This window comes from Chinchilla lanigera, unplaced genomic scaffold (genome assembly GCF_000276665.1).
Source record: "Chinchilla lanigera isolate Chin_1 unplaced genomic scaffold, ChiLan1.0 scaffold00087, whole genome shotgun sequence".
Taxonomy (NCBI): domain Eukaryota; kingdom Metazoa; phylum Chordata; class Mammalia; order Rodentia; family Chinchillidae; genus Chinchilla; species Chinchilla lanigera.
Genome location: NW_004955488.1, coordinates 8,152,606 through 8,177,254, shown reverse-complemented (window position 1 = coordinate 8,177,254; position 24,649 = coordinate 8,152,606). Strand labels below are relative to the sequence as shown.

At 38.4% G+C, this 24,649-nt stretch overlaps 1 protein-coding gene across 3 annotated transcripts in view; it reads right to left on the bottom strand.

Annotated features, from left to right (window-relative positions):
• Positions 1 to 24,649, bottom strand: part of Col12a1 (collagen, type XII, alpha 1) — a 111,899-nt gene that overhangs the window by 63,460 nt on the left and 23,790 nt on the right. For 2 of the 3 annotated variants that reach the window (XM_005404484.2, XM_013504416.1), the window contains exons 12-20: positions 23,722 to 23,994; positions 22,120 to 22,392; positions 12,381 to 12,653; positions 6,185 to 6,451; positions 3,778 to 3,970; positions 2,520 to 2,641; positions 701 to 850; positions 499 to 618; positions 244 to 408 (exon numbers count right to left, since the gene is read on the bottom strand). In XM_005404484.2, the coding sequence (XP_005404541.1) occupies positions 244 to 408; positions 499 to 618; positions 701 to 850; positions 2,520 to 2,641; positions 3,778 to 3,970; positions 6,185 to 6,451; positions 12,381 to 12,653; positions 22,120 to 22,392; positions 23,722 to 23,994 (1,836 nt within the window). The remainder of the gene's footprint in view (positions 1 to 243; positions 409 to 498; positions 619 to 700; positions 851 to 2,519; positions 2,642 to 3,777; positions 3,971 to 6,184; positions 6,452 to 12,380; positions 12,654 to 22,119; positions 22,393 to 23,721; positions 23,995 to 24,649) is intronic. The other variant, XM_013504417.1, reaches the window with a different exon arrangement.

The window sequence follows — 24,649 nt, the reverse complement described above, 5'->3', positions numbered from 1 at the left end:
GTTACACATGTCAGAAATAAGGATCTGAGCAAAACAAAACAGGAATTTTCTGAATTCTTTTAATAGTATAACGACATGCAGTTGTCTCATTGCAAGGGGAAATAAACCTAGAACATCTTTTGGATAAATTGTGTGATAGGAAAGATACGTCTGTTGTTCCCCACCCCTCCGTGTTTTAGATACTCTTTTAACTGCACAAATGCCCTCACCCACGCGTGACCCCAGGGGCATCTCTGTCCTCACCGATAGCGAATAGCTCCACGCCTTCATCCTTGAGCCTCTTGGACGGCGCCTCGACGTCATCTTGCGATTTTCCGTCCGTTATGAGAACACCAATTTTGCGAGCGCGAGGTCGCATGCCAGCTTGGGTCTTGAAGTTCTGTTGGCGAATGAAATTCAAAGCCAAACCTAGTGGGAATTTTAAAAGAGAGTCAGCCCGGTTCGTCTCAGCAGTGACTGGTGCTCGGTCAGCTCGCGGAGCCCCAGGGCGCGGCTCACCCGTGAGCGTGTTGCCTCCTTTGTAGGGCAAGTTCGCCACTGCCTGCAACAAGCTCTTCTTATCTCTGTGAGCATTCAGCTGCCACTCTGTCCTGGGGTCTCCGCTGTACTGAGCAAGGCCTGAAACAATACCATCAGCATCAGTGCGTACAAAATGCACAACGAAAACGTCAAAAATCTCTTCAATTTTGGGAGAACCTACCAATCTGCACTCTTTTGGGGCCAATCTCAAAGACCTCCACAATGCGAGAAATGAAACTCCTCACAGTTCTAAAATTCGCTCGACCGATGCTCCAGGATCCGTCCACCAATAGCACGATGTCGGCTTCAGCTCTGGTGAGACACTCCATGCCTGTCCGGACAGGGCCAGACGGGACAGTGAGGAGCAGGGTGTTGGCAGGGTGGTGCCCTAGCCGTGCCTCTGCCACCCCTAAACCTCAGGGCTCAGTATCTGCAGCTTGACTCAGTGCCTCAGAGCACCAGGCTCTGAAAATCTGTTCATGTGATTTATCAACCTCAGATAATATTCATAAGAGTTCCCCCAAAGAGTAGCTTTGCTGCATCATTGACTATATTTCCTAGCTACACTCATAGAACCTGGGGACTAGAATTAGACCACCACTGCCAATGTCAAAGCCTCACACACACAAAAGCTCAGCTAGCTGAGAATGCATAACTGTCTAACAATAAGATATTAATAATTTTAATAAAATTTTAATGTGATCTAAAGACAAGATATTGTATTTTCCATAATATTAACTCATTGGCAGGCAAGTAGGCTAATTAAACATATAAGTTAGAAATGGTTTCAGTGAGCCAAAAATATTTTAAAATAATTAATCTCCCAGGTAACTATTACATATATTGTGGACAATTAGACACATGACTGTTAAAATTGAACCTTTATAATACAAAGATACATTTTTAAAACCTGATGCACTATTACTTCGGTATTATTGAACTTTATCATCTACTTTGTATACAAATCAGATAAATACAGATGATGAAGTTTGCACATATAAAGAACCAAGAAAGAAGGAAGATAATTTGGGGAAGTATGCAAACAAATAAATTGAAAGCTGTGGACACAATGAGCACAGACATGGTACAAAGCGAGGGTGCTTGGGAGAGAGAAAAATAATCCCAATATCCTCAGTGTACAAGCTACAAAATAAAAACACAAATCGGTTAATATCGCCATAAGAGAAACAATCAAAATAAATGCAAAACAGCACAATTTGACACTTTGATCTATTCAAATCCACATCCAACTTTTTAAATGTGCTATTTCCTATGAGCTTCAGTTACCAGCTATGAATTTTCCAATTCCTTGTACTTGTCGACAAGGAATTCGACTTCCTTGTCGACATCTGAGTTGAAAAACTGATCAAATATTAACCAGTGCTCATCAAAGTGCACTATCTGAGTGTTACACGGGTCAGGACAGACACGCCCAGATGCTGTTCAGAGGCTGGTTGGCCTCCTCAGTCAGCTCCTCCACTTTAATTTACTAATGGTTTAGTAAATTACACAAAATATAGAAGCAAGCTCTTTCCACCACTTCCGCCTGTAAGAATGTTAAAAACTAGCTGTCTTTACATCGAGTCAGCCTGTCCATCTTTTCCTGTAACCTGACTCTGGATCCCCAGCCCAAGTGAACCACTGAAGTAAAGACACATAACTTCCTTAGCAACAGAAAATTGCAACTTGGTCACTAAAATGAAGAAAAGTGTTAGAAAACTGTAGATATTGGTATCTACATTTTAGTAAATCTCACCTTTAAATAATGTGCACTGTGTAACTAAGGCAATGCTAAAAAAAACAAGCCTAAAAACAATGTCTTTCAAAGTACACCTGTCTTGAAGCAGTTTTCTCAAACCACTAACTATGTCAATTACTTAAATAAACTTTAGTGAAAAAGATTTATAGCTACTTCTCATTGTAGAATGATCTAAAAGATTGCCTTTGAAATAGTTTCCTAATGCTAAGTGCTCCCCAGGGAAGGTAGTTCAGTTCCTTACCAGAGGACAGAATTGGCATCACAGTTGTGTCAGAAAGGGTTGTCATTTCTTGTCCAACCAGAGGTGAACTTTCTCCTCCATCAAACATTCCAAAAACATTTACTTTATAGGTGGTGCCTGCCCTGAAACAGTAGAGTGTATCATCTGTATGGACCATGAGCTAAAGGGGTGGGTGGCAGTTTTGCTTTGTTAGAAACACTCACCTTGATAGGCAAACTTTCATGAAGACGACCTTAGAATGACAGCATTGTAAGAGAAGAAACACAGTTTCTGCCACATTGTAGCATGCATTTACCCTGTGAGGACTCAAGAGAAATGAACCACCCAGCACCCCAGGGTGCTCCAGGATCCACAGCCCTGCTTGTAGTCTGGCCTTCCTGCCAATGACAGGGTCCCTGTCACAGGTTCCATGTGTCACAGAAGGGTCGGGAACTTGGCATTTGATGAGCAATGGACTCCACGCACACCCCTGAAGGGCTGGAGTGTAGCCCCGTGCAGAGCCTTGCCTGGTATCCAGGAAGCCCTGGTTCGCCCCCAATACCACACAAAAAGAAAAAGACTGAGTTGCGCTTTACAAGATAACATACGGCTCCTTGCGCAGTGCCTGGCAAGGAGCAAGGGCAATCCAGCTCACCCTCCCTACTCTGGAAAAGCAATGACAAGAGTTTATAGAAGCTTCAATATTATGGGATGCCTAGTGGAACACACATTCCAGGAGATGATACTCGGTTGTCTCCTCTTTCCACTGCCATGAATGTGCTGTCCAAACTCAGACGCCCTTGTTTTCCAGCGCACAGCCGGAAGTGAACCTTCCCCCAGCCCTGCTGCCCTGCCAGCTGGCACCAAGCACGGAGCCCCTGGCTTCTGGTGTCACATGGGAGAGGCTCGCATGGGGCCTCAGCACGAATTGCCTCAGGAACCTGCACTTCCACAGGACTGGAGACATGGTGAAATTGTGCCATATTGATATTTTAAAAACCAATGCTATGAAAAATGTAATTCCTGATCACTTATAATAAAAAAATCATTAAAATATTACAAACAGTCTGCCCAGGACTAAATTCTATTGCTGGCCTCTGAATTCTAACTTCTACTCCAGGAGCACCAAGCAGACAAAGCAGATTTAGTTGATCTAAAATACTCTACTGACAAATAGACATACATGTGATTATTTTCCTTAGGTTACCGATTTACATAAAGTATTCAATTTTTAACAAAAGCAGACTCAATCTTTAACACAACCATAAGCAATTCCTACCTAAGTTCTTCCAAAACAACTGTGTTGTCGTAGGGTCCAACAACTAACTCCCCCAGTCTTCTGTCATCTCCGGTAGGGTGGAAGGTGACTTTGTAGCCCTTCACTTCCCCTGGGGCAGGCTCCCAAGTCACTCGGAAACTTGACATAGTTGGGTCAGATGTTTTGAGATTTCTTGGTGACTTAAATCGAGAAGCTGTAACAGTAAATAAATCCTTAAAATGGTATTCATAAGGCATGGCCATACTTTCAAAACATTTTGAAATCTGTATTTTTAAATACAGATTTAATGCAATCCCAATAAAAATACCATTAGCACACCTCACAGATCTACAGAAAACATTCCTAAAATTCATCTGGAACTTAAAGAGATCTAGAATAACAAAGGCAATGCTGAGTATCAAAGGAAAGGCAGGAAGCAACACAATCCCTGATTTGAAATTATACTACAAAGCTACTGTGAGAAAATCAGCATGCCACTGGGAAAAGAAACAGAACTGAGGATCAATGGAACAGACTGGAAAATGCAGACACAACTACAAACACACTCTGGTACCTTATCTTTGACAAAGGGGCTAAACATGTTTACTGGAAGAAAGATAGCTTCTTTAATAAATGGTGCTGGAACAACTGGCTTTCCACATGCTGAAGACTAAAACTAGACCCATTTCTGTTATCATGCACTAAAGTAAAGTGAAAATGGATCAATGATTTAAATATTAAAACAGAAATATTAAATCTACTGCAAGAGAAAGCAGGTAGAAATCTTGAAGACATAGGGGTAGCCAGAGAGTTCATGAACAAAATCCAAACTGCAGGGGAAATACTTCGAAGAATCAACAATGGGGATTTCATCTTATTAAAAAGTTTTTCCATATCGAAAGAAATCACCAACAGAGTGGGAAAAAAGACTCACAGAGTGGCAAAAAATTTTACCCAACTATTCCTCAGACAAAGGACTTGTATCTAGAACATATAAAGCATTTTAAAAAATCAGATCCCCAAATTCAAAGCTCCATTCCAAAAATGCGCATCTGAGATGAATACACACTTCTCAGATGAAGACAGGCAAATGGCAAATAAATATATAAAAAAAGTTCAACATCATTGGCCATTCAAGAAATGCAAATTAAAGTAACACTGAGATTCCATCTCACTACAGAAAGAATGGCTATTATCAAGAAATCAACCAATAACAAATGCTAGAGGGGCTGTGGGGAAAAAGGAACACTTCTGCACTGTTGGTAGGAGTGTAGACTGGTACAACCTCTGTGGAAATTAGTGTAGAGATTCCTCATAAAACTAGGATTAGAGATCCCATTTGACCCAGCTATTCCCCTTTTGGGCATTTTCCCAGAAGAATTAAAACATCATACCACAGCAATATATGTGCACCCGTGTTTATAGCAGAACAATTTATAACAGCTAAATTTTGGAAACAACCCAAATGCCCATCCACCAAGGAATGGATAAAAAAGACATGGTATTTTTATACAATAGAGTACTACTCAGCTATAAAGAAAGACAAACTTGAGGTTTCTCATAGGTAAACAGATGCAACTACAGACAATACTCATAAGTGAAATAAATCAGACTCACATGTGTAAACATTGTATTGTCTCTCTAGGGTAAGAGACTGAAAGAGTAAATAAGATCCAAAAGGTACAATAGATATAGTGAAAGGGAAAGAAACTGCTCAAAAGGAAAGAACAACTGGAATGGGGAAAAGAGAAAAGGAAGGGAAAAAATATATATATATTTTAATAATTTTATAATTACTTATAAATAATTGTATATATAATTAGCTAAGATAATTATACTAGTAATTTCTATTAGTTTGTTGAAAAGAACAGGTTGTGCTTACATTGTTTAACCAATTTTGCATACCTATATCTTGTAATCTGAGCAACTGTTTTGAAGATAGTAATATACAATATATTAATGATTGTTAATTTCCTACTATCTTTTTTGAAATTCCATATTGTTTCTATTGCTTTTTTCTCTCTTTAAAATAAAATAAATAAAATAAAACATTATTCATAGGACTAAAATCTGGGAGTTTTCTATTAACTTTTTCAAAAACGTACATTTATAAGAAGGGTTAACTCTGATAATACAAGATGTCATGTTGAATAAACGTCCTGGTAACAAAGTGCCGTCCAATAAGGGTAACTAATTCTCACCATTCAGGTTACTTTAGCATTAGAATGTTAACAGGTAGACTCATTTTACCAGGAACTAGATTGGCAAAAGTAATATGCACATGATGAGTCCCATCTCATAATTATAATTTAATATATTACAGATTTGATTTTAAACATCTATAAATGAAGGAGATGCATTAAAGTCTTCTTTTGACATATTCTCTACTTTCACCTCCATGCGCACACAAAACGTTATGATTTGGTACCTGTTCTTCCTGAGCCCTGTCTCAGCTTCCCTTCTCCTGTCTTATACATTGGGAGAACTGTGATGTCGTATGTGGTCTGGGGTTGAAGCCGCTTTAACACTGTGGAAGTGGCCGTGGGTGGCACCTTAGCAACCATTTGTCTCCCTCCTCCTTGGGGACGATACACAACACGGTAATTGATGACTTTCCCTGGTGCTGGTCTCCACGTAACTCTCATTGTATTTTCTGTTTCTTCATCCACTTTCAAGGTTTTAGAATCTTGGGATACTGAGGAGAAACAAGAGGAAAATGAAATGTATATCATTCTGAAAGGGTGTATGGACACATCTTCATTTATGTGCAAAGAAAATGTGGCTTCTTAAATATGTCCACTATTCTCTTGCCTAGCATTGCAGAAGATGTTGTGTAAGCCCCATCTTAGCAAGACTTCAGTAAATGTGTTCTCTTTACTTCACTCACACTAAAAAGTGTGAGATCAAACTGCAGGAATTTTCTCTTTGCATGCTGGAGACTGTAATAACGAAAAGGCCCATTTCTGCAGATGAAGTGAATTTTTACAGCATTTTCACCTGCAAAGAATTCATCTAGTAGCAATGTCATGTAGAATTCTAAAAATAATGAATGGAGAGTTAGAAATTTTACTTAGGCCTTTCCAAAAAATGCTGGAATATAAATGACTAGCCAGAGTACTATGGTTAACAATATCTTTGTGATTGTTATGTGCATAGAAGACTGTGAACACAAAATAGGAAACTCTAAAAGTCTCTCAAGGGCTTTAAAGATAAGGTAGTGTATATACTCAGTATTTTATAAAGCACTGTAGGTTAATAGAATGTGTGTAATGTGTAAGAATTGTATTTACTAAATTATTTTTAAATAATATTTCACACTTACTAATAACTTTATCAAAACACAAACATCCATGGTCAGCATCATCCCTTTTCTTATTTAGAGTTAGACCTTATAAGTAGGATTATTTCATTCAGGTCAATAGTTCTGCATTCAAAAAATCATTAGCATTTTTATAGGAAGAGATTAAGCTGAAGGGAACTTAAAATCACCAGAGATCTTTCCCTGATTTCATTTGATTTTTCAAATTTGTGTGTGTGTGTTTGAGACAGGGTCTCGCTATGCAATTCAAATTAGCTGTGAGCTCACTTTGTAGCCCAGGCTGGTCTTCAACTCACAACCATCCTCCTGCCTCAGCCTCCCGAGTTCTGGGCTTATAGGTGTATGCCACCACACCAGGCCCTTTCCTGATTTTAAAGGAAATTTTCATGTTCAAACAAGCAAGAGCTATATGAAACAATTGGGGAAAAAAAGCTTTCTTTAGAAAAGTAACAGTTTTTAGACAGTGGATGTGAGTCGGCGCTGGACAGTGGTGTTTGAAAGATAAAGAACAAGTGAGAGTGGACTCTATGACTGACCTGCTTTTTGCCTGCAGAGAGTGTGTGGGCATAAGGACAGAAGGGCAGGCCCCTCACAGAGGCCAGTGGTCTCCCTTAACTGTCGAGAGGGTGTCGGAGTCCATGAGGCCAAAGAAACCAGAACTTACAGAACAGAAAACTGTGAAGAGAGCGTGACACATGGAAAATGCTCCAAAAACATGCAAAGGGTCTCCTGAGTCTCCAACTCTGGGTTAGTGAGGAAACTCCCCAAATCAGGGACAGAACCACTCAAAGGCAATAGAAGGAACAAATCCTGCAGCTCATGGGGCCAGAAGAGAACTCTTCCTCATTCTGGAGACATCATATGAGCAAGGTGCTCAGGAGCCCCCACTGCCTCAGTATCAGAGCAAGTTCAGCCTTAAAGTAAAGCAGAGCTTAAAACTAAGTTTCAGAAAGCCAAAAGCATTTCTAAGAAACATAAATGTACCCCAGAAAAAAAGCCTTAAAAATATCTATAAGAATATAAAAATAGCCATCACCTAACAAGGTAAAATGAACAATGTCTGGCTTCTAATAAAAACTTTGAGGTATGCCAAGAAGGAAAATACTGTATGACCCACATTATGGATGGAGTGATCATGCCCCACCCCCAAAAAAATTGATATGTTGAAGTCTTAACCTTCAATGTGTTGGTCTTTGGAGATGGTGACTTTGGTGCAGAATTTAGTGCTAAATTAGGCTGTATAGGTGAGACTCTGATCAGAGTGGATTAGAGTGTTTATGACAGAAATTTCTCTTTTTCTCCCCATTTCCAGACTGGGGAAAGGCCATGTGAGGATACAATGAGAAGGTGGTCGACTTTATGTGAGAATAAAACTCTCACTAGAAACTAAACCCTATCAGAACCTTGATCTTGGACTTTCTATTCTCTAGAATTATGAAAAAATAAATTTATGTAGGTTAACCAGCCAATGATATTTTGTTACGGCAGCCCAAGCTAAAGACAATCCATAAGGAAAAAAAAAATAATAGAAATACAACTAGAAACATCATATATGACAGAACTTGTCAAGAGGGACATTAAGCAGTTATCATAATTATGTTCCATATGTAAATAATGGTAGAAAAGATTCAGCATGCTAAATAGAGACAGTGAATGTACAAAAAAAGATTCAGATCAAACATCTAGATATAAAAAATATAATGTCTGAGATGAAAATGTACAGGGTGGTATTTATGATACAGAAAAATTACCAAAAAATGATCAGTGAACTTGATTATGTGGCAGCAGAAATTTAAAAATGGAACACAGGAGAAAAATGGAAAAACTAAACAGCACCAGTGCACTGTGTGACAGCTTCACATAGATTTATATGTGTGTCATTTATGTAAAATTATTCATGAATAATTAAATGAATAATTGAAATACTTGAAGGCAATAAGGATGGAATGAGTAAAATATTTACAGAACAATGGGCTGGATTTTCCCTAATTCTACAAAAAAACTATAACCTCACAGATTTAAGAAGCCCAAGGAGCCCCAAGCACAAGAAATACAAAGAGAATTACATTAAGATACATAATAACCAGATTGTTTAAAAATCAGTAATAAAAATAAAATTGTAAAAGTACACAGGTTTTTCTAAATGATACACTATGTGCAGAGAACACAGTTAGGAGTAGTAAAACAAACAAAGAAACTCATCATATTATTATGAAGAAAGTTTCTCAAAGATGTGGAAGTATTTTTTCTAACCAAGAATAGATTAGTTGAAATTTTTATTGCAGTGTTTGAAGAAACTAGAGAAATCTTGGCCAAATCCATTGCCTTCTGAAAATATTAAAATTTTTTCAGATTCATCCTCAGTTCTTTATTATTATTCTCTGAGTGAATGAGCTATTGAAAGAAGATATATAATTTTCTGAACAAAAAACATAAATACCTAGAGTTTTGAAAATAGTATGGGAAAGAATAGCACATAGAAAAACAATCTACTTGGATAACAATCATAGCCAAATGTTCACAAACATTCAATGAATTAATCAGCCTCTGACACTTTTCTAGAATGTATTGTGCTAAAATGTATTTTCTGACCTCTTGTTTCCTTCTAAATTTTTACTCTGTGGAGAAAAATATCCCTCTATTATGCAAAATTCTCAGAACAATTTCATATAACTCAAAATTGAGACAAATGGAAATTTAAATCTTATGAGTGTTTGAACTAAAAAGAAACCTACATTTCCAAAGAATGGAATTCCAAACTTTAAAATCTTTCCACACTCAAATATGTTTTTAAAAATCACTAAATGGTGTACTTCATATCCTGACTTCTTTTGTGGACCTCGTTCATATTCCTCCCTTTTCATACTCTTTGCAATAAAGGGACTGAATTTAAATATATTACATCATTTCTTATCCTATAGGAAGCTTGATTTTAGGGGAAAAAATAAGTCTTATTTGTTCCCCATACCTTAAAAGCAAGATTTTTCAGGTTGCTTCCAGTTATGTCACATGCTATAAAATACTGTAACCCCTTCACATGCTGTGAGTTCTTCTCCTGCTTTAGGAGCTCTTAAAGGGTCCTTTCAGATTCTTCTAATACCTTTGCTGACCCAGTGGCCCTGAGGAGGCACAATTGACAGCTTCCCCTCTGCTGGCTTCCAGTGACAACTCATGGTTTTCATCATGTCAACATCTGTGGACTGGTCCCTGAGTTCCAGGTGAAAGCAATCCTAAAGCCATGTCTAAGATATCACCTTGGAAGCACACATGAAACTGCAAGCCTGGCCCAGGGCTCAGTAGGGCTATCCCCACCTCAGGATTGAGCTGCTGCCTAGAAACTGGATCTACTCACGGGTCTGAAAGTCTTTTCTGCAGGACTTTATTTCCCACACAGAGCAAAGTAAAACACAACAAAACAGAACAGAGGAAGGTCCATGTCTTCGCATACTTCCACAGATGTTTCAGCAATTTTCATACACTCTAAGAAATCAACATTTCATTCATTCCAAGTCTGCTTCAAGTTCCAAAGAGGCATCTTTGTTCACTAGTGTTTAAATCAATCATTATCTATCAAAACTGGAAAGTTCTTAAATGCTTATCTTCAAACACACAAAATATTATTTACAGTTTCTGCTAGCAGAATTGCTTTTGGCTAAAACATATCCCTTGTGGAGATTTTCAACTCCAAATAATTATCTGAAGGCTAAGTCATTTTGAAAGAAGACCCAGGAGAGGAGGAAAATTTTTAATTCTTCTAAATGCATACAGTCTTATAATTTTCAGCCATATGAATTTTGTTTTTAGTCTTACAAATAATTTTAGCTATGTGTGTCATATCTGACCTAAGTTTACAACATGGCTTTCTTATAACAAAATTAAATTTCCATCAGAAATAGAGAACAAGTTTCTGCCAGATTCTTAAGCCACATCAGCAAATATATTCCAGACATAGCTTTCACATATTTCTGTGGAAACTAATCATACAATTATGTGAAAATATGCCATTTCACATATTTAAATTTTCTGAAGGAGTTTGGTTTTTTTTTTTTTTTGAAAGCTGGTTAACTCAGACAAGTTCAAACTTAGATGTATCCAGCTAAGCTTGCCAGTGATAAAAAAGAAAATGAATTCCTCAGACCCAAAGCTTTTAGTAAAGGACAATTTGAATCAGGACATGGGACTTATCTGAAAATCCGCATCGCACTTCCCCTCTCTCTTTTCCCCAAGAAAAATCACCAAATTCTTTAACTTATTTCTAACAGAAGAAAACACAAGAATGCTCTATTTCTTTCCACCTTTCCTAAAACCCTCTAAAAATAAAAGCAATCAAGGCTTGTCCTACAAATGCTTAGAAATGCCCTTACTTAAAAAAAAACAATTTTTGTTAGGTTTTGTTTGGGTTTGTTTGGGTTTGTTCCTCGTATAAGTTATCTTTTAGAACAGTTTTAGGTCCCTAGTAAAATTGAACAGAAGAATCATTCCCTGCCCACACATGCACAGTCTCCACGTTACCAACATAACCCACCGAAGTGGCACGATTGCCCTATATCAACACATCCTTATCACTTAGACATCATTTTTGGAAAGATAATCAAGATATCTTCACACATCCTCCTCTAGCCATGTGACAATAAACCATGACAGATTGATAGTAAATATCCATGAGAAAGAATATTAATGAAATAGAAGTACTTGAGCCACCAGAAAATTGAGTGGGCATTTGATTTAACCTTAGCAAATATTTAGAAGCAAAGTAAAGAAAACTAATTTAGGTTTAGCCTTGTTGCATGAAAATCATAACCTCAGTAGCCACTTATTATCTATCAAACGTTTCTAAGTGGCCAGGCACTAAATTTGGTGGTTTATGTGTTATTTCATCTAACCCTCATGACAACTCAAGAGGACGAGATTTACTATGTGCATTCTACAGAGTAGGAAACTAAGATCCAAGGAAGGTTAAGTATCCTGACCAAGAAGATACAACTACTGTATAAATGTGCCTGAATTCTGTCTCCAGAATCCTCATTTTTTTACTAGCTGGATATATCCTACTTTGCTGCTTATCCATCAGGTTAAGAAGAAAAGACAACTCTAGGTAATTAAAAGGGGTTTACTATCTCAAAAATTTGATATATTTTTGCATATTAACCTAATCTGAATTTAAACTGCATTCCTTAAAAGTCATAACTGTTCAGTCTTCATCACATGAAGGAAAAAATTCAAGTGGTTAAGCTACAAATCATTTGAGCTGATGGTGGTACAGTGGCTCCCATACCCACCCAAACACACCTGTGGTGTTACCTACATTCAGTTGTGGCATCTCCAGTCAGAGGTTCTCCTTCTCCACTGCTGTAAGTTGCAAAAATTGAAATTTTGTACTTGGTCTCTGGCTGCAGATTTTCTATTACAGTATGAATTGCATCTCCTGGAAGATTTTTCTCTCCAGTGTCAATATCATCATAAAGCGATTTCCATGAGACCCTGTATCCACGCACCATTCCAGGAGCAGACGTCCAGTAAGCCCCAATTGATGTGTCAGTGATATCTTTAGTGACTAAATTTTGAGGTGAACCACGTTCTAGAACAGAAATAAAAAGGGAATACTTTTTAAATGTATAGTAGATATTTAAATATTCATTCATTTTGGTAGACATCCTACCTTGCTAGTTTCAAACTACATTGAACTTGATTGGCTGAGAAGCTGCCTGGAGGATTAATAAAGCACACTTCTGGATGTGTCTTGGTGGGCCATGGGGATGTGACCTTGGGGGTCTACATCTGGTCCCTCTTCCCTTCCTCTCTGCTGCTGTTCTCTTTTTCTGCTTCTTGACTACTTAAATTGAGCATCTCTGCTCCACCATGCCCTTCTGCCATGATGTTACTGCCTTGGAGCCAGCTGCCCATGTACTAAATACCTGAACCATTAGCCAAATTGTCTCTCCTTTAAGTGACCAGTGTTAGGTATTGTGTTCCAGAGACAGGAAAATAACTAATACACTGGACTTGTCCAAAGCAGCTCATTTCTTCTTTCTGAGCTGTGTGTTCTGTGCTCCTAGTGGAACAGATTGAGGAAGTAAAACTTTAGAATTATATTTGACTCCTACCAATAAGCCTTGCCCTGATACACCCAGTCAGAGTACAAGATCCTCCAAGACAAAGGTGACATCTAAATTTGAAGGAATATGGTCTAAACCCTAAAATTTATCACATTTTTATCTGCCTTATGACAGCCCATTGTTCACAAGTATATTTCCTTACCATAATTTTTTCTTCTATGATCTAATTTAAGTAAGCTTTTTTGATATTATTTATGACTACAATAAGCTCACATCACTTGCAAACCTTGGTTTCATTAATTATTTTCTGAAGACACTCATATTTTTCATGCAGTTTAAAAAGTAGAAGGGCCAGGCAGGCGCCTTGCCACTGAGCTACATCCCCAGCCCACAAACAGTTAATATTTAAGTATTTGATCAAGCTTACATGTCTATATTTGTTTATCTGAGTATCCAATTTGAAAATATCAATGTGTAATACAACAACCATTGTTAATTTCCTATCACCTTGTCTGAAATTCTGTATTGCTTGTATTGTTTTTGTGTTATTTTCTAAGTGTATGTGTGTTTGTTCATACGTTTTCTTTCATTTATCTTTAAAATAAAAAAGTAGAAGTGCAAGTTTTCAATATTAGTTAACTTCAAAAAACTAAAATCACCAATTCTGGAAAACCACCAATTCTGGAAAACTTAAAAGTGACTAGTCATCAAAATAAAGCATAGCACTTGTAGCTGATTGAAAACATCTGCTACTAGATTTTAGTTCTTTCATAAAGAAAATAATACAATCCAAATGGAAAAAGATGGAAATCTCAAATTAATAGGAGGCACAGATGTTTACTAATAAACCCTCTTTTACCATATTTGAAATGTAAGACAAATATACAGGTCACTTTATATCAACTATCTTTTCTAGGCTTTAGGCCATAGTATAACATAACTATAAAACTATCTGCTTTCCCAGCAGACATTTCTGCAGTAATTTTGTACTTATGCAAATGACATACTACTTTCTGTTTTATATTATGCAAGTGACATAAAAAATTTGAGGCTATTATTTTACTTAAAGAGTAAAAATGAATATCTTTACATTACTTATACTTAAACAATTAAGTTTCAGCACACACAAACCATGAATGACAAAGAAATGCCAGTAGACAAAAACCTATCATACATGGTTGAATGTAGAGCAAAATAATAAATAAAACAGGGCAGCACAGCCTATCAGGACCTAAGCTTAAGTGAAAAATTCTAACTCCATTATAAATAACTTCAATTACTAACAGGACATCTCATCTTTGGAAGGACATTAGGTATATATTTTACTGTGACTAAGAATAGTTATTTTTTCTGGGAATGTAACTTAACAGTAGAACACGTGTCTGGAATGTGTGAGAACCTGGATTTCATCCCCAGCACAAGGAAAGGTATGGAGAAAGGAAAAGAAGAAGGAAAGGAGAAAAAGAATGAGGTTGAAAGACAGGGAGGGGGAAAGAAGGAAGGAAGGAAGGAAGGAAGGAAGGAAGGAAGGAAGGAAGGAAGGAAGGAAGGAAGGTCCCCAGCACAAGGAAAAGGTAGGGAGAAAGGAAGAGAAGAAGGAAAAGAGGAAGAGAAGAAAGTTGAAAGAGAGGTAGGGGGAAGGAAGGAAGGGAAGGAGGGAGGTAGGTGGGGAGGAAGGAAAAGGAAGGAAGGAAAGAAGGAAGGAAGGGAGTTTATTTTCAAGAACTTACTGACTTTCTTTCCCGAAGTACCTGAGGCTAATTATTATTTGCTATTAAACATTTCTATTTCTCTACTTTAGATAACATAAAAATGCATTTCAAGTTGTTTCTTTGATTTGGTTCAGTTATTGAGCTGGTTAGTTGGTTGGTTGACTGGTTTCTTGATTGGCTGCTTTTGTTTCCTTAGATAACTGATATGCTAACAGCTAGTCTACGTTTTAAATGTGCAGTACATCTTTCCTTTCCTTTAATATACAACATTTTCCCACACATTCCTCTTCTCCTAAATTTTGTGAGTTGCAGTTAGGAATGGTTGCTGTGAAATAACCTTACTTGAAAGTGACCTTGAATTTAAATAAGCTAAACACCTCATCAATGAATTCCAAAAAAGTACAAGTCAACATGAGCTACAAAGTAGGAATTCTCTTCCAAAAATTGAGCATCTACCAAGGGTAATTTTACAAAGAATATTTATGGTAATTTACAAAGAATATTTTAGCTTCTACTTTTCTTAACGGTTATGGTTTTTAGCAGTTTTCTCTCTTATTGCTACACAACTGAATTTGTGACACTGTTTCCATGACAACAGTTGTCCATCTCACAAACAAGCAAACGATTTCACTATGACAAAAATAGTAGCAAAAGAATTGTAATTGAAACAAAAATACATTCACAAAGACATTTCTGAGTTTAAAACAAAGGGATTCCAGATCACCAGATGCATCTCCCCAAGGATTTCAACTAATTCTTTTAATGCTTTCAAGACCTCTGATGCTGCAACAAAATACTAGTAAAGTTGTGATAAAGACCTTTGCAAGGTTTACCAAAATAATCTGCAAAAGCACATTTTAAGATGCAAATGAAGCATCAAATAAAAAATATTTGAATCCTCATTAAAATGGCATAGCGTCAATTTGAGTGAGCAAGTTCTTGGTGACGGAAAAAGAAAATCCCCTAAATGTCACAGTTTCTGCCCATGGTATGTAAAGGCCTCATTTAAAGGCATTGGCCTCACAACATTCCATGTTGGTGACAAAGAAATGCTAACTGCAGGAAAGGAGAAAGATACCTCAATTCAGAAGTCAAAATTGAAAGGACAGTTGCTTCATATGGTATCCTGCATGTCCATCATCAGTTTGATACGAATATTCCTAAATAAGTTTACATTTTTCTTAGACATATTCATAAATTTGTTTCTCAAAAAAAAAAAAAAAAAAAAAACAGGGATGAGTAGTCTGCCACATCATACCCAATAATTTTGAGGAAACAATATACTCAGGACAAGCATGTTTTGTCAGACCTGTAACCCTTAAAGTTTTAAATCCAGGATCTTGATTTGGCCAAACGTCAGATTATAAGAAGATGAAGTATCCGTGTGGAACCCTGTGGTACCCTGCGGTACAACGAGCAAGAAGCAGGCCAGCAAGAGACCATGATGCTTTGGGGCTAGGAGTAAGAGTGAAATCAGACATGCAACCCACCCACAGCCTACGTTGCTTCCCAGGGCCCTAGCCCTTGGCAGCAGACAACTTGGTCTGGACCTGATCGCTACGTAGAATCACCCTGCCCACATAGATTAAATCAGAGTATTAGAGCCATGCCAGTTTACCGTATTTCTGAAATATTTTCAATCTGCCATGTGATTTTCACTACTCGACACTTCTCTATCCTCCCCACCCACGCTGCTTTCTGCCGCTCTCTGAACCCTAGAGGGGCCTTTATTTGGAAGGTGTGCTTGTTCAGTGTAGGGAGGACCCTTCACACTTGTATTACTTTAGAAATGTGGCTCCTTAGTTTGTGTAACAGTGCATACCTGGAATCCCAGCATCCTGGGAGGCTGAGGCAGGAAGATGACAAGTTTGAGCCCAGGCTGAGCCACTTAGTGACTTAGCAAGACCCTGACCCAAATATAAAAAAAAGGGCTGTGGATGCAGCTTAGTGTTAGGGCTCTGGATTTAATCCCAGTACTGAAAAAGGAGGGAAGAAAGGAAAAAAATGGAAGAAAGGAGAGAGGGAGGGAGGGGAGAGGGAAGGAGGGAAGGAGGGAAGGAGGGAGGGAGAAAGAGCTTAATATAAGTATGGCTCCTGAAAAACAAAGAGCTGTGGTGAAAGCAAGGCTTTGCAGGCATGGTGAGGGTGGTGCTCTGGAGAAGTGCAGTGGACCACGTGGTACGCTGTCACATGTCCATGCTCAGTGGTCACCACTACAGGCAGCAGGACCTTGAGACTGACACTCACACACCACAGAAGGTGGTATAACTTCTCCGCATGTCCTTTCTGCCCTATAAAACATGGGACAGGAGGCTCGCTCCCTCTTCCCTCCTCCACACCGACTCCTCCTGGCTCTCAGCGTGTGCTTAATGTGGAAGAGTCAATCACATTTTCAGGTGAAGAAGGTTTGGTCAGAGCCAGTTATTTTTTTCCTTGGTTTCCTATTTTTGTCCTCAATCTAAGGAACTTTAGTCTCCAGTTTATTTGGCCTCTTTGGGTTTAATGTGACTAGACCGGGTCTGGGCAAGAGTCCCTTTTTAGCAAACTTAAAAGGGAAGAGCAGATTAAAGGAAATGAAGTTAGAAGAGCAGTGATCGCTAGCCTCTCTCAGGAAAAATTCCTGTTCCAAAAGGCGGCGCCGTGGACCCTTGGCCTCACCTTTCCCTGGGCCTGGATCTGCTTCTCCTTCAGCAGCAGCCCTCTTCCTCCCTGACTTCCTAAGTCTGTGACAGTGGTGCCAGGTCTGTTGAAGTTTTTCCCTGAAGTGAACATTTTTTTTCAATAATACTTCATGTCATCATTCTTGGTCTCTTCCCCTCTGGACTACATGCCTGTGCTTCCTGTACTATGTTTACCTCTGATATTAATATTTCTGGAAGTTATCTCGAGGGAGTCATCTTCTATAATGATGGTATGCCTTGTCGTTATTCCTTGGTTCCATCTCAGTAGTTTTGCCATAAACTCTACTCTTCCTCATACAGTATCAATTAAGTTCAAGGGTTGACAATATATTTGAGTCACAGATCTGAAGGTTTGAAATGCTATGCAGTTCTCAAATTGCAGTGCACAATATTTCTGTCCTGATTATCAAACACACTCAAATGCTTTCAAAGTCATCTTCCTCATGCTGAAAGTCATCCAGACAAGTGCATTTCTCATGATCTGAACATCGACAAGGGCATGACTTCACCACTACTTTTTCCACCTAGTAAGCCAGAGAACTAACGCCTCGTTTAAGTAACTTTCCTATATGTTCTCAGCCCTTTTCCATTTGCTTTCTGAGAAGCAAGTAATCATCCAATTCAAATATAATTACAACACAAATTAGCCAATGGTGATAACTGAAAAATTAATCATCATGAAATGAAACTGCATTTGTCTTACACATTGTTCCAGCCAGCTTTCACTGTGTTTCACATATCACTTGCAAAAATAGAAGTTAAATTGAAAATGTAATGTAAACTTTCCTCTAAATCAATTTGTCTTTTCCGTTAGAGCTCAGCCCAAAAGTCATCCAAATTTCCACAGCCAGAACACAGAAGATCTGCTCTGGATAGCATTCATGTGGAAATACATTTGATTTACAACCAATGAATTACGGCCACCGTTCCAAAGAATGAAGTTCGCTGTGGATGAGTTAGCTGGGTTACTTAAGTAAGATGCAGTTCTTCAAAACCTCTTAACAAATTGCCATTCAATTGCAGAGTCTGCACAAGCAAGAAAGATTTCTTCCATCATTATTGCCTCTCTGATTCCATTCAGATTTTTCTCTGATGAGTCATTAACTCACAGGAAAGGGGTTAGGAGTGTTACTGTTCAACAATGTTACTGTTGCCTGGCAACAGCAGAGTTATTATACCCCCAGTGTATGACTTTGAAATGTATACATGGCCGCTTGTTGGTGTTCACATCATGAGAAATGCACCTGTCTGAATGAGAGAGCAGTAAATCTAGACAAACCCAGAGGCCCGTGTAGCCCATCCTGGGGAAGCCCCGTGTGACTCGACATGACGCAGAGTTCCTGTGTGTGACAGTGGCCTCACCCTGTCAAAACATCCGCTGAGCTGGCCCGCTCAGTGCATACGAAGCTCTTTGTGTCTGGGACACAGCAGGCTGCTTCAGCAACCGAAACAAAGGGCATTGTGAAAAGTTACGTTTTCCGTCACCGGAAAGCAACACTCAAAAATTTAAGAGAATTGTATTATTCCCAAACCGATATTTTCACTCATTTGTGGTCATTCTCTGAATAAAAATAAACATTACTCATGCAGAGGTTTATAAAGCAGGCTTTCTTCACTCCGTGTATTAATGGAGACTACTGAAGTTTCCCTCAGGACTTCAAGTGCATTTGCATGTACATGCAGTGTTTTAGTCATTACGTTAAGCCTATGGACTTGAACAACAGGGGGGAAAGAAACCAGTGTAAATCAAACCTAATGGTGTGTGCTCAGGTTCCTCTGAAGTTTAGACCTGAAATAGTCATAAACTCCCTAATGTTCTTGCCTACGGTACTCCAGCCACTGTGACCTTCCCTCCCCCAGTGCCAACGCTAACAAATCTTTCTTCCAGAGACAGGAATTTTCTGATCATCGGCTGCATTTCAAAAAATAAAAAAAGTAAAAACAGATTCAAGTGAGAGATTGCTGTAGACTATACTAAATATTTTTGTTAAGTTTTTTGTTTAAAGAAGAAACGCTTTTGTTCTTGGAACTGAAAGCCACACTCGGGGAAATCTATATAAAATTTTTGACCTATGGAAAACTCTTGCAGGTTGTCTCTGAGCCTCTGCATAGAAGAAACGTTCCTCCAAGGTCTGCTCTGCTCTTACCACCTCCTGTCCCAGGAGGAAAACAGATTAGAAAAGCAGCAGCCTGCAAAGCGGCTGTCTGGCTCCAGTTCGGGCTTTCCACTCCCTGTGTTTACCATCAGATCCTATTCCTGTGTATGGTATGTGGATTTGGCTGAGTTAAAATAATAAAATGAAATGGAATAACCAGGGGCAAAAATCTCCTATTATTTTAATTTAGTCACAACTGTGCCTTCACATATTTGTCAAATTTACCACAGATAATGTAATGAGGTAAATATGTTAATAAAATCAGGCTGGCAGGTTGTGTGTATGTGTGTGTGCTTGTGTGTGTGTGTGTGTGTGTGTGTGTGTGTGTGTGTGTGATCCTTCACTGTACCAAAAAGATCAAGCATAAATGGGAAAGAAAAAAAGGGACACTTCTTTTTTGTTTGAGACAGGGTCTCATCATGTAGTTCAGGCTAGCCTTGTACTTGTGGCAATCCTCCTGTCTCAGCCTCCCAAGTGCTAGAATCACTGGAGTGTGACACTCCAAGAAAAAAAAATTAACTATATTTTTAAGCAGATTTGAAAATTGTCTCGCTTTCTTCCTTCTCAAAAAATGAAAAACCATTTCTTAACCTATTTCACCTCTTGTACCTCCTGTAGAAATACTTTGTGATCAAATGCATATGTACCCGTATGTGCATTTTGTTATGTAAGACTTTTAATATATTACTGGCAAAAATACCTTCATTTTTAGAATTAAGAATATTTAAGCACAGAGAATATTTTTACTGAGCTGCAAGAAAGTGCAGCTGAATATCAGAAGGTTAAAAGGCACAACCAAAAGAAAAACTATTGAATGATTTCCAAGAGATTCAGCCCTATGCTGAAAACCTGTGAAAAACATATATAAAAGAGAACTTAAAGGTCAAAAAAAAAATGGAAAATTCCAAAATTCTGAATGCTGCTGTAGATGCAAAGATTACATACTTTTATTATTTGTGTTATGTCTTTATAGTTAATGCAATTTTCATTTCAGCCTCTTCTTAGCAAAGGTTTCATGCAGCCAATCAGTATCTCTCAACTAGTTACTAAAGCTACATTCATGGATATTAGTTCTAAGGTTAAAAAGTTATTTACCCATGATGAACTTTATATACATGCAGTATTTTACAGTTCCCTAACAATTTCACTCTCTTACTTGATCTCCATAATAACCCCTGGGAGATGACCCCTCTTTATAGATGGAAAAAATGAGGCTCAGAGGGTCAAGGTTTATTTCAAGATCACACAGCTAAGAAGTAAAATCAGGCTTTTCTGGTTATCAGGACCTGCATAATGGAATTTTAGTCTTTTTTTAGAAAATCCTCTCATCAGAACAGATTGCATGGAGTACTTGGAATAAAATTTTGATCACTACTGTTCTGATTCATTTATTTTTCTTAATTCTTGACTAAGTCTCTAAGTGTCCAATCAGCACTGTTTACAGGCTTTGTCCCTAGCCATGAATAATACCTGGCATCCTTTATCCCCCTGCATCCATCAAACTGAATGAGTATTTTGCTTAATAGCACTGTGATTGTATACACTAAAAAAATTTCAGGTTCATTTTATTACAATAATCAATTATAATAAATAATAAAAACTACAATAATAAAAAGAAAAAGCCTAATAGCCTATACAGTACTACTAATCAACTTTATTATAATATCCACTAATAATCTTCCTTCCTTTGTATTACAATTCATTTTCTTTGTGGTTAGTTTAGGTTTGCATTTCCTTTGCCTTACACTCCTAACTTAGTTGCTGTGGTAAGTCACACCTAAGCTGAAAGTGTATCTCAAAAGATGAAAAGACATGTGAGACCCTCTGATCATCAACTCTAACAAACCAGGGAAACAGACCAGTCTTACTGATAGTGTTTACTAAGTACTGCATTAATGTGAACTTCTACAGTGGAACTAAATTTTAGTAATTGCTTAGAAGACAAAGCAAGACTTGGGCTCTCCCATTTTCAAGCTATTACAAGCACTTTTGCACAGGGCAAATGGAAAGGACACTTGAGAAAGACAATTGCTTCTCTCTGGACATGGAGGACAGAACTTGTTGCTGTGTGACCCTATGCAGCTGGTACACCTCATCCTCAGACACCTCCAGAGGATCCTCAGCCCCGGACATTGCACATTTATTCCCCTTTCAACCTCCCATGGCACAATTAACACATTTCTGTGGCCTCACTCTGCATTCAGATCCCCCAAGACATTTCTTCCTAACTCAGTTTAACTTTTCTCAGCTGCCTACATTCTACATCTCTGAACAACAGGCAGTTGTATGTATATTCATTTTTTTTAGTATAAATTCCTTAAAGGAAAAAAAAGGTTGCACATTGCTAGATTTGAGGCTCTGAAAACATTTTAAGCTTCTTCAATGCAGAATCACAAGCACATTCAGAGATTTCCTTATGGACCATGTGACCGTAATTACCTTCAAGAGTTGTGCCTTCTCCAAAAAGGGCATCTCCAGCTCCAGATGCATACAAGGCCATCACAGATAAGGCGTATTTGGTCCCCTCCTTTAGTTTCCTCAGCATGGTATTAGTCGTGTCTCCCCTCACAGTGACCTCTTGAGTTTCCCCTCCTGTCTCCGGGGTGTATGTGATGAGATACTGTTTCACTTTTCCTGGTGCCCCAGTCCAAGATAGCTTCAGAGTTGATGTCGTAGGGTCTGAAACTCTTAGGTCTCTTGGATTCCCTCTAACTTCATTTAAAAAAAAAGGACAAGAACAACATCAAAACCATTATTTAATGAAATCATTTGAAAAATGTTTTGTGTGCATTTAATAAATTCATGTTGCAGAATCTACATCAATGTAAATTGTTGACCAATCAACAAACACCAATAAATCAACCAATCACTATGGTGATTAATATTACAATAGAGACTTTCACTCCTCCAAAAGTCTTCAATATTTTGTCAGTGTAATGTTATAAATACTTAAAGGCAAGAACCAACAATGCTGAGAGACTCAAAATGATAAAATTGCACAAATGATGTTGACCTGAGAAAGGAAAAGTCAGAGAAAAGACAGGTTAAGTGACAGCAAGCTTTGGGCACAGCTCCCCTGGGGCAACTGTTCCTTTCACAATGGTGACATCTGAGGTTTCATAGTTTTCCTAGGAGATTGGCCTTGTTGTCCCTGAGGTGTCTCAAGGCACCCAACCCTTCCCTTGCACATAGTACTCAGCCAGTCCTCCTTCAGAAAACAGAGGGAGGAAGAGTTACTGGGTTGTTTTATGGTGTCCAGCACAAAAATTCCCACCTGCCCAGCAATATAGAGAAAAAAATGAAGTAGTGACTTCCATAGGAAGAGAAAAGAAGACAATGCAGGTGGACAGTGGGAGTGGGCAGGAAAAGCAGCAAGGCTGGAGGGCAGAGGAACAGGGGTGGCAGGGGAGGTAGGCGGGCTGCGAGGATGCTCCCTGAGGGGTCTGGGGTGAGGGGAAAGTGAGATCCATGGACCAGACTCACACCTTCTTAGCCACACAACCCGGAACTGTGTTTTGACTTCCTAGCTTGATTCCCCGGTGAAACTGGGATGAATAATAGTAATAGCAACTTCAACTATGTGGACCAAATGAGAGAACACCAGAACAACTTTGCCCAGAACCGGATGAAAACATGTGTGAACAGCTGCTCCCTGTTGCTCTGTGTGCTTAGCATTTCCATTCCTGTTAAAGATCTTAAAGATAAGGAGTAACATGTAAAGCACAAGTGACTTAGCTTTTCTCAATAAAATAATATATTAAATTAGTATAATATAGTTTCCGCAAATGTGAGACTTGATTGGAACGACATACACAACCATTTAAATAAAAGCAAATAATGTTTAAAAATCTTCCCGAAGAAGTAAAACATGGTGCCAAGCATCTTGATTTTCAACCCCCAGCCATCCTTCAAATTATATTAAAATATTTAGCAAAATTATGTTTAAAAAGAATAGCATGAGTTATGTTATTTGGATAATATCAAGCTTCTCCCTTAGTCTTAAGATATGGTTGTTACCATGCGATCAGCTATTTCATCTACCTTCTTCAGTGGCTGCGTTTCCGGTCAGCGGAGAGCCAGGTCCAGAGAAGTACTCAGGGATGACGGACACTTCGTACTTTGTGTCGGGGGTCAGGTTCTCCAGCGTTCTCCTCCTCTGATTGGCTGGAGTGGTGACTTCTTTGCTTTCCCCGCCAGTAACTGGTCTGTATATAATTCGATACCTTAAAACTCTCCCTGGAGCTTGAGTCCAGGTAATTTTAAAACTATCCGTGGTCTCATCTGTCACTTTTAGGTTTCGGGGTGCTCCTTTTACTGGAATAAAAAATATGTTGTTCAAAACTTTAGCTGATTTCATGGGATAAATACAAACACTAACTTTTTAACACTAAATTATAGCATTCCTTTAATGCATGAGCAGGTCTTTTTTTTTTTGTACAAGTTTCCTGGTTATTGTATTTTTTCAGTCAGAGATCAAACAGATTCAGAAACCCTTCCACAACTAACATATTATCTATACAGTTATCTGAGTTGGAGAACAATTGAAACATAAATGGGAGAACAGATATGTGACAGGTGCTTAGTAAAGGCTGGGTACAGCACAAACTTTTGAAGTTCAATTGCAACTTGGATGACACACATAGAGTCTTCAGTAAAATTATTTAAGACCCAGATGAAAATGTCATTTGGGTTTGTGTTTAGTAAACATATTTAAATGTCCCAGTTGTTCAAGAGGGCAAACTGCATCCAGATAACAATTGTAAAACAAAGGTGAAGACAAGCTTATTGTGTCCTGTTCCATAGAGTGAAATTACAGATATAAGCTATTAGACGCTCCCTTGAAAATTCAGCATAACACTAGATACCTCCAGGGGGAAGAGAAGAGAAGAGAAGAGAAGAGAAGAGAAGAGAAGAGAAGAGAAGAGAGAAGAGAGAAGAGAGAAGAGAGAAGAGAGAAGAGAGAAGAGAG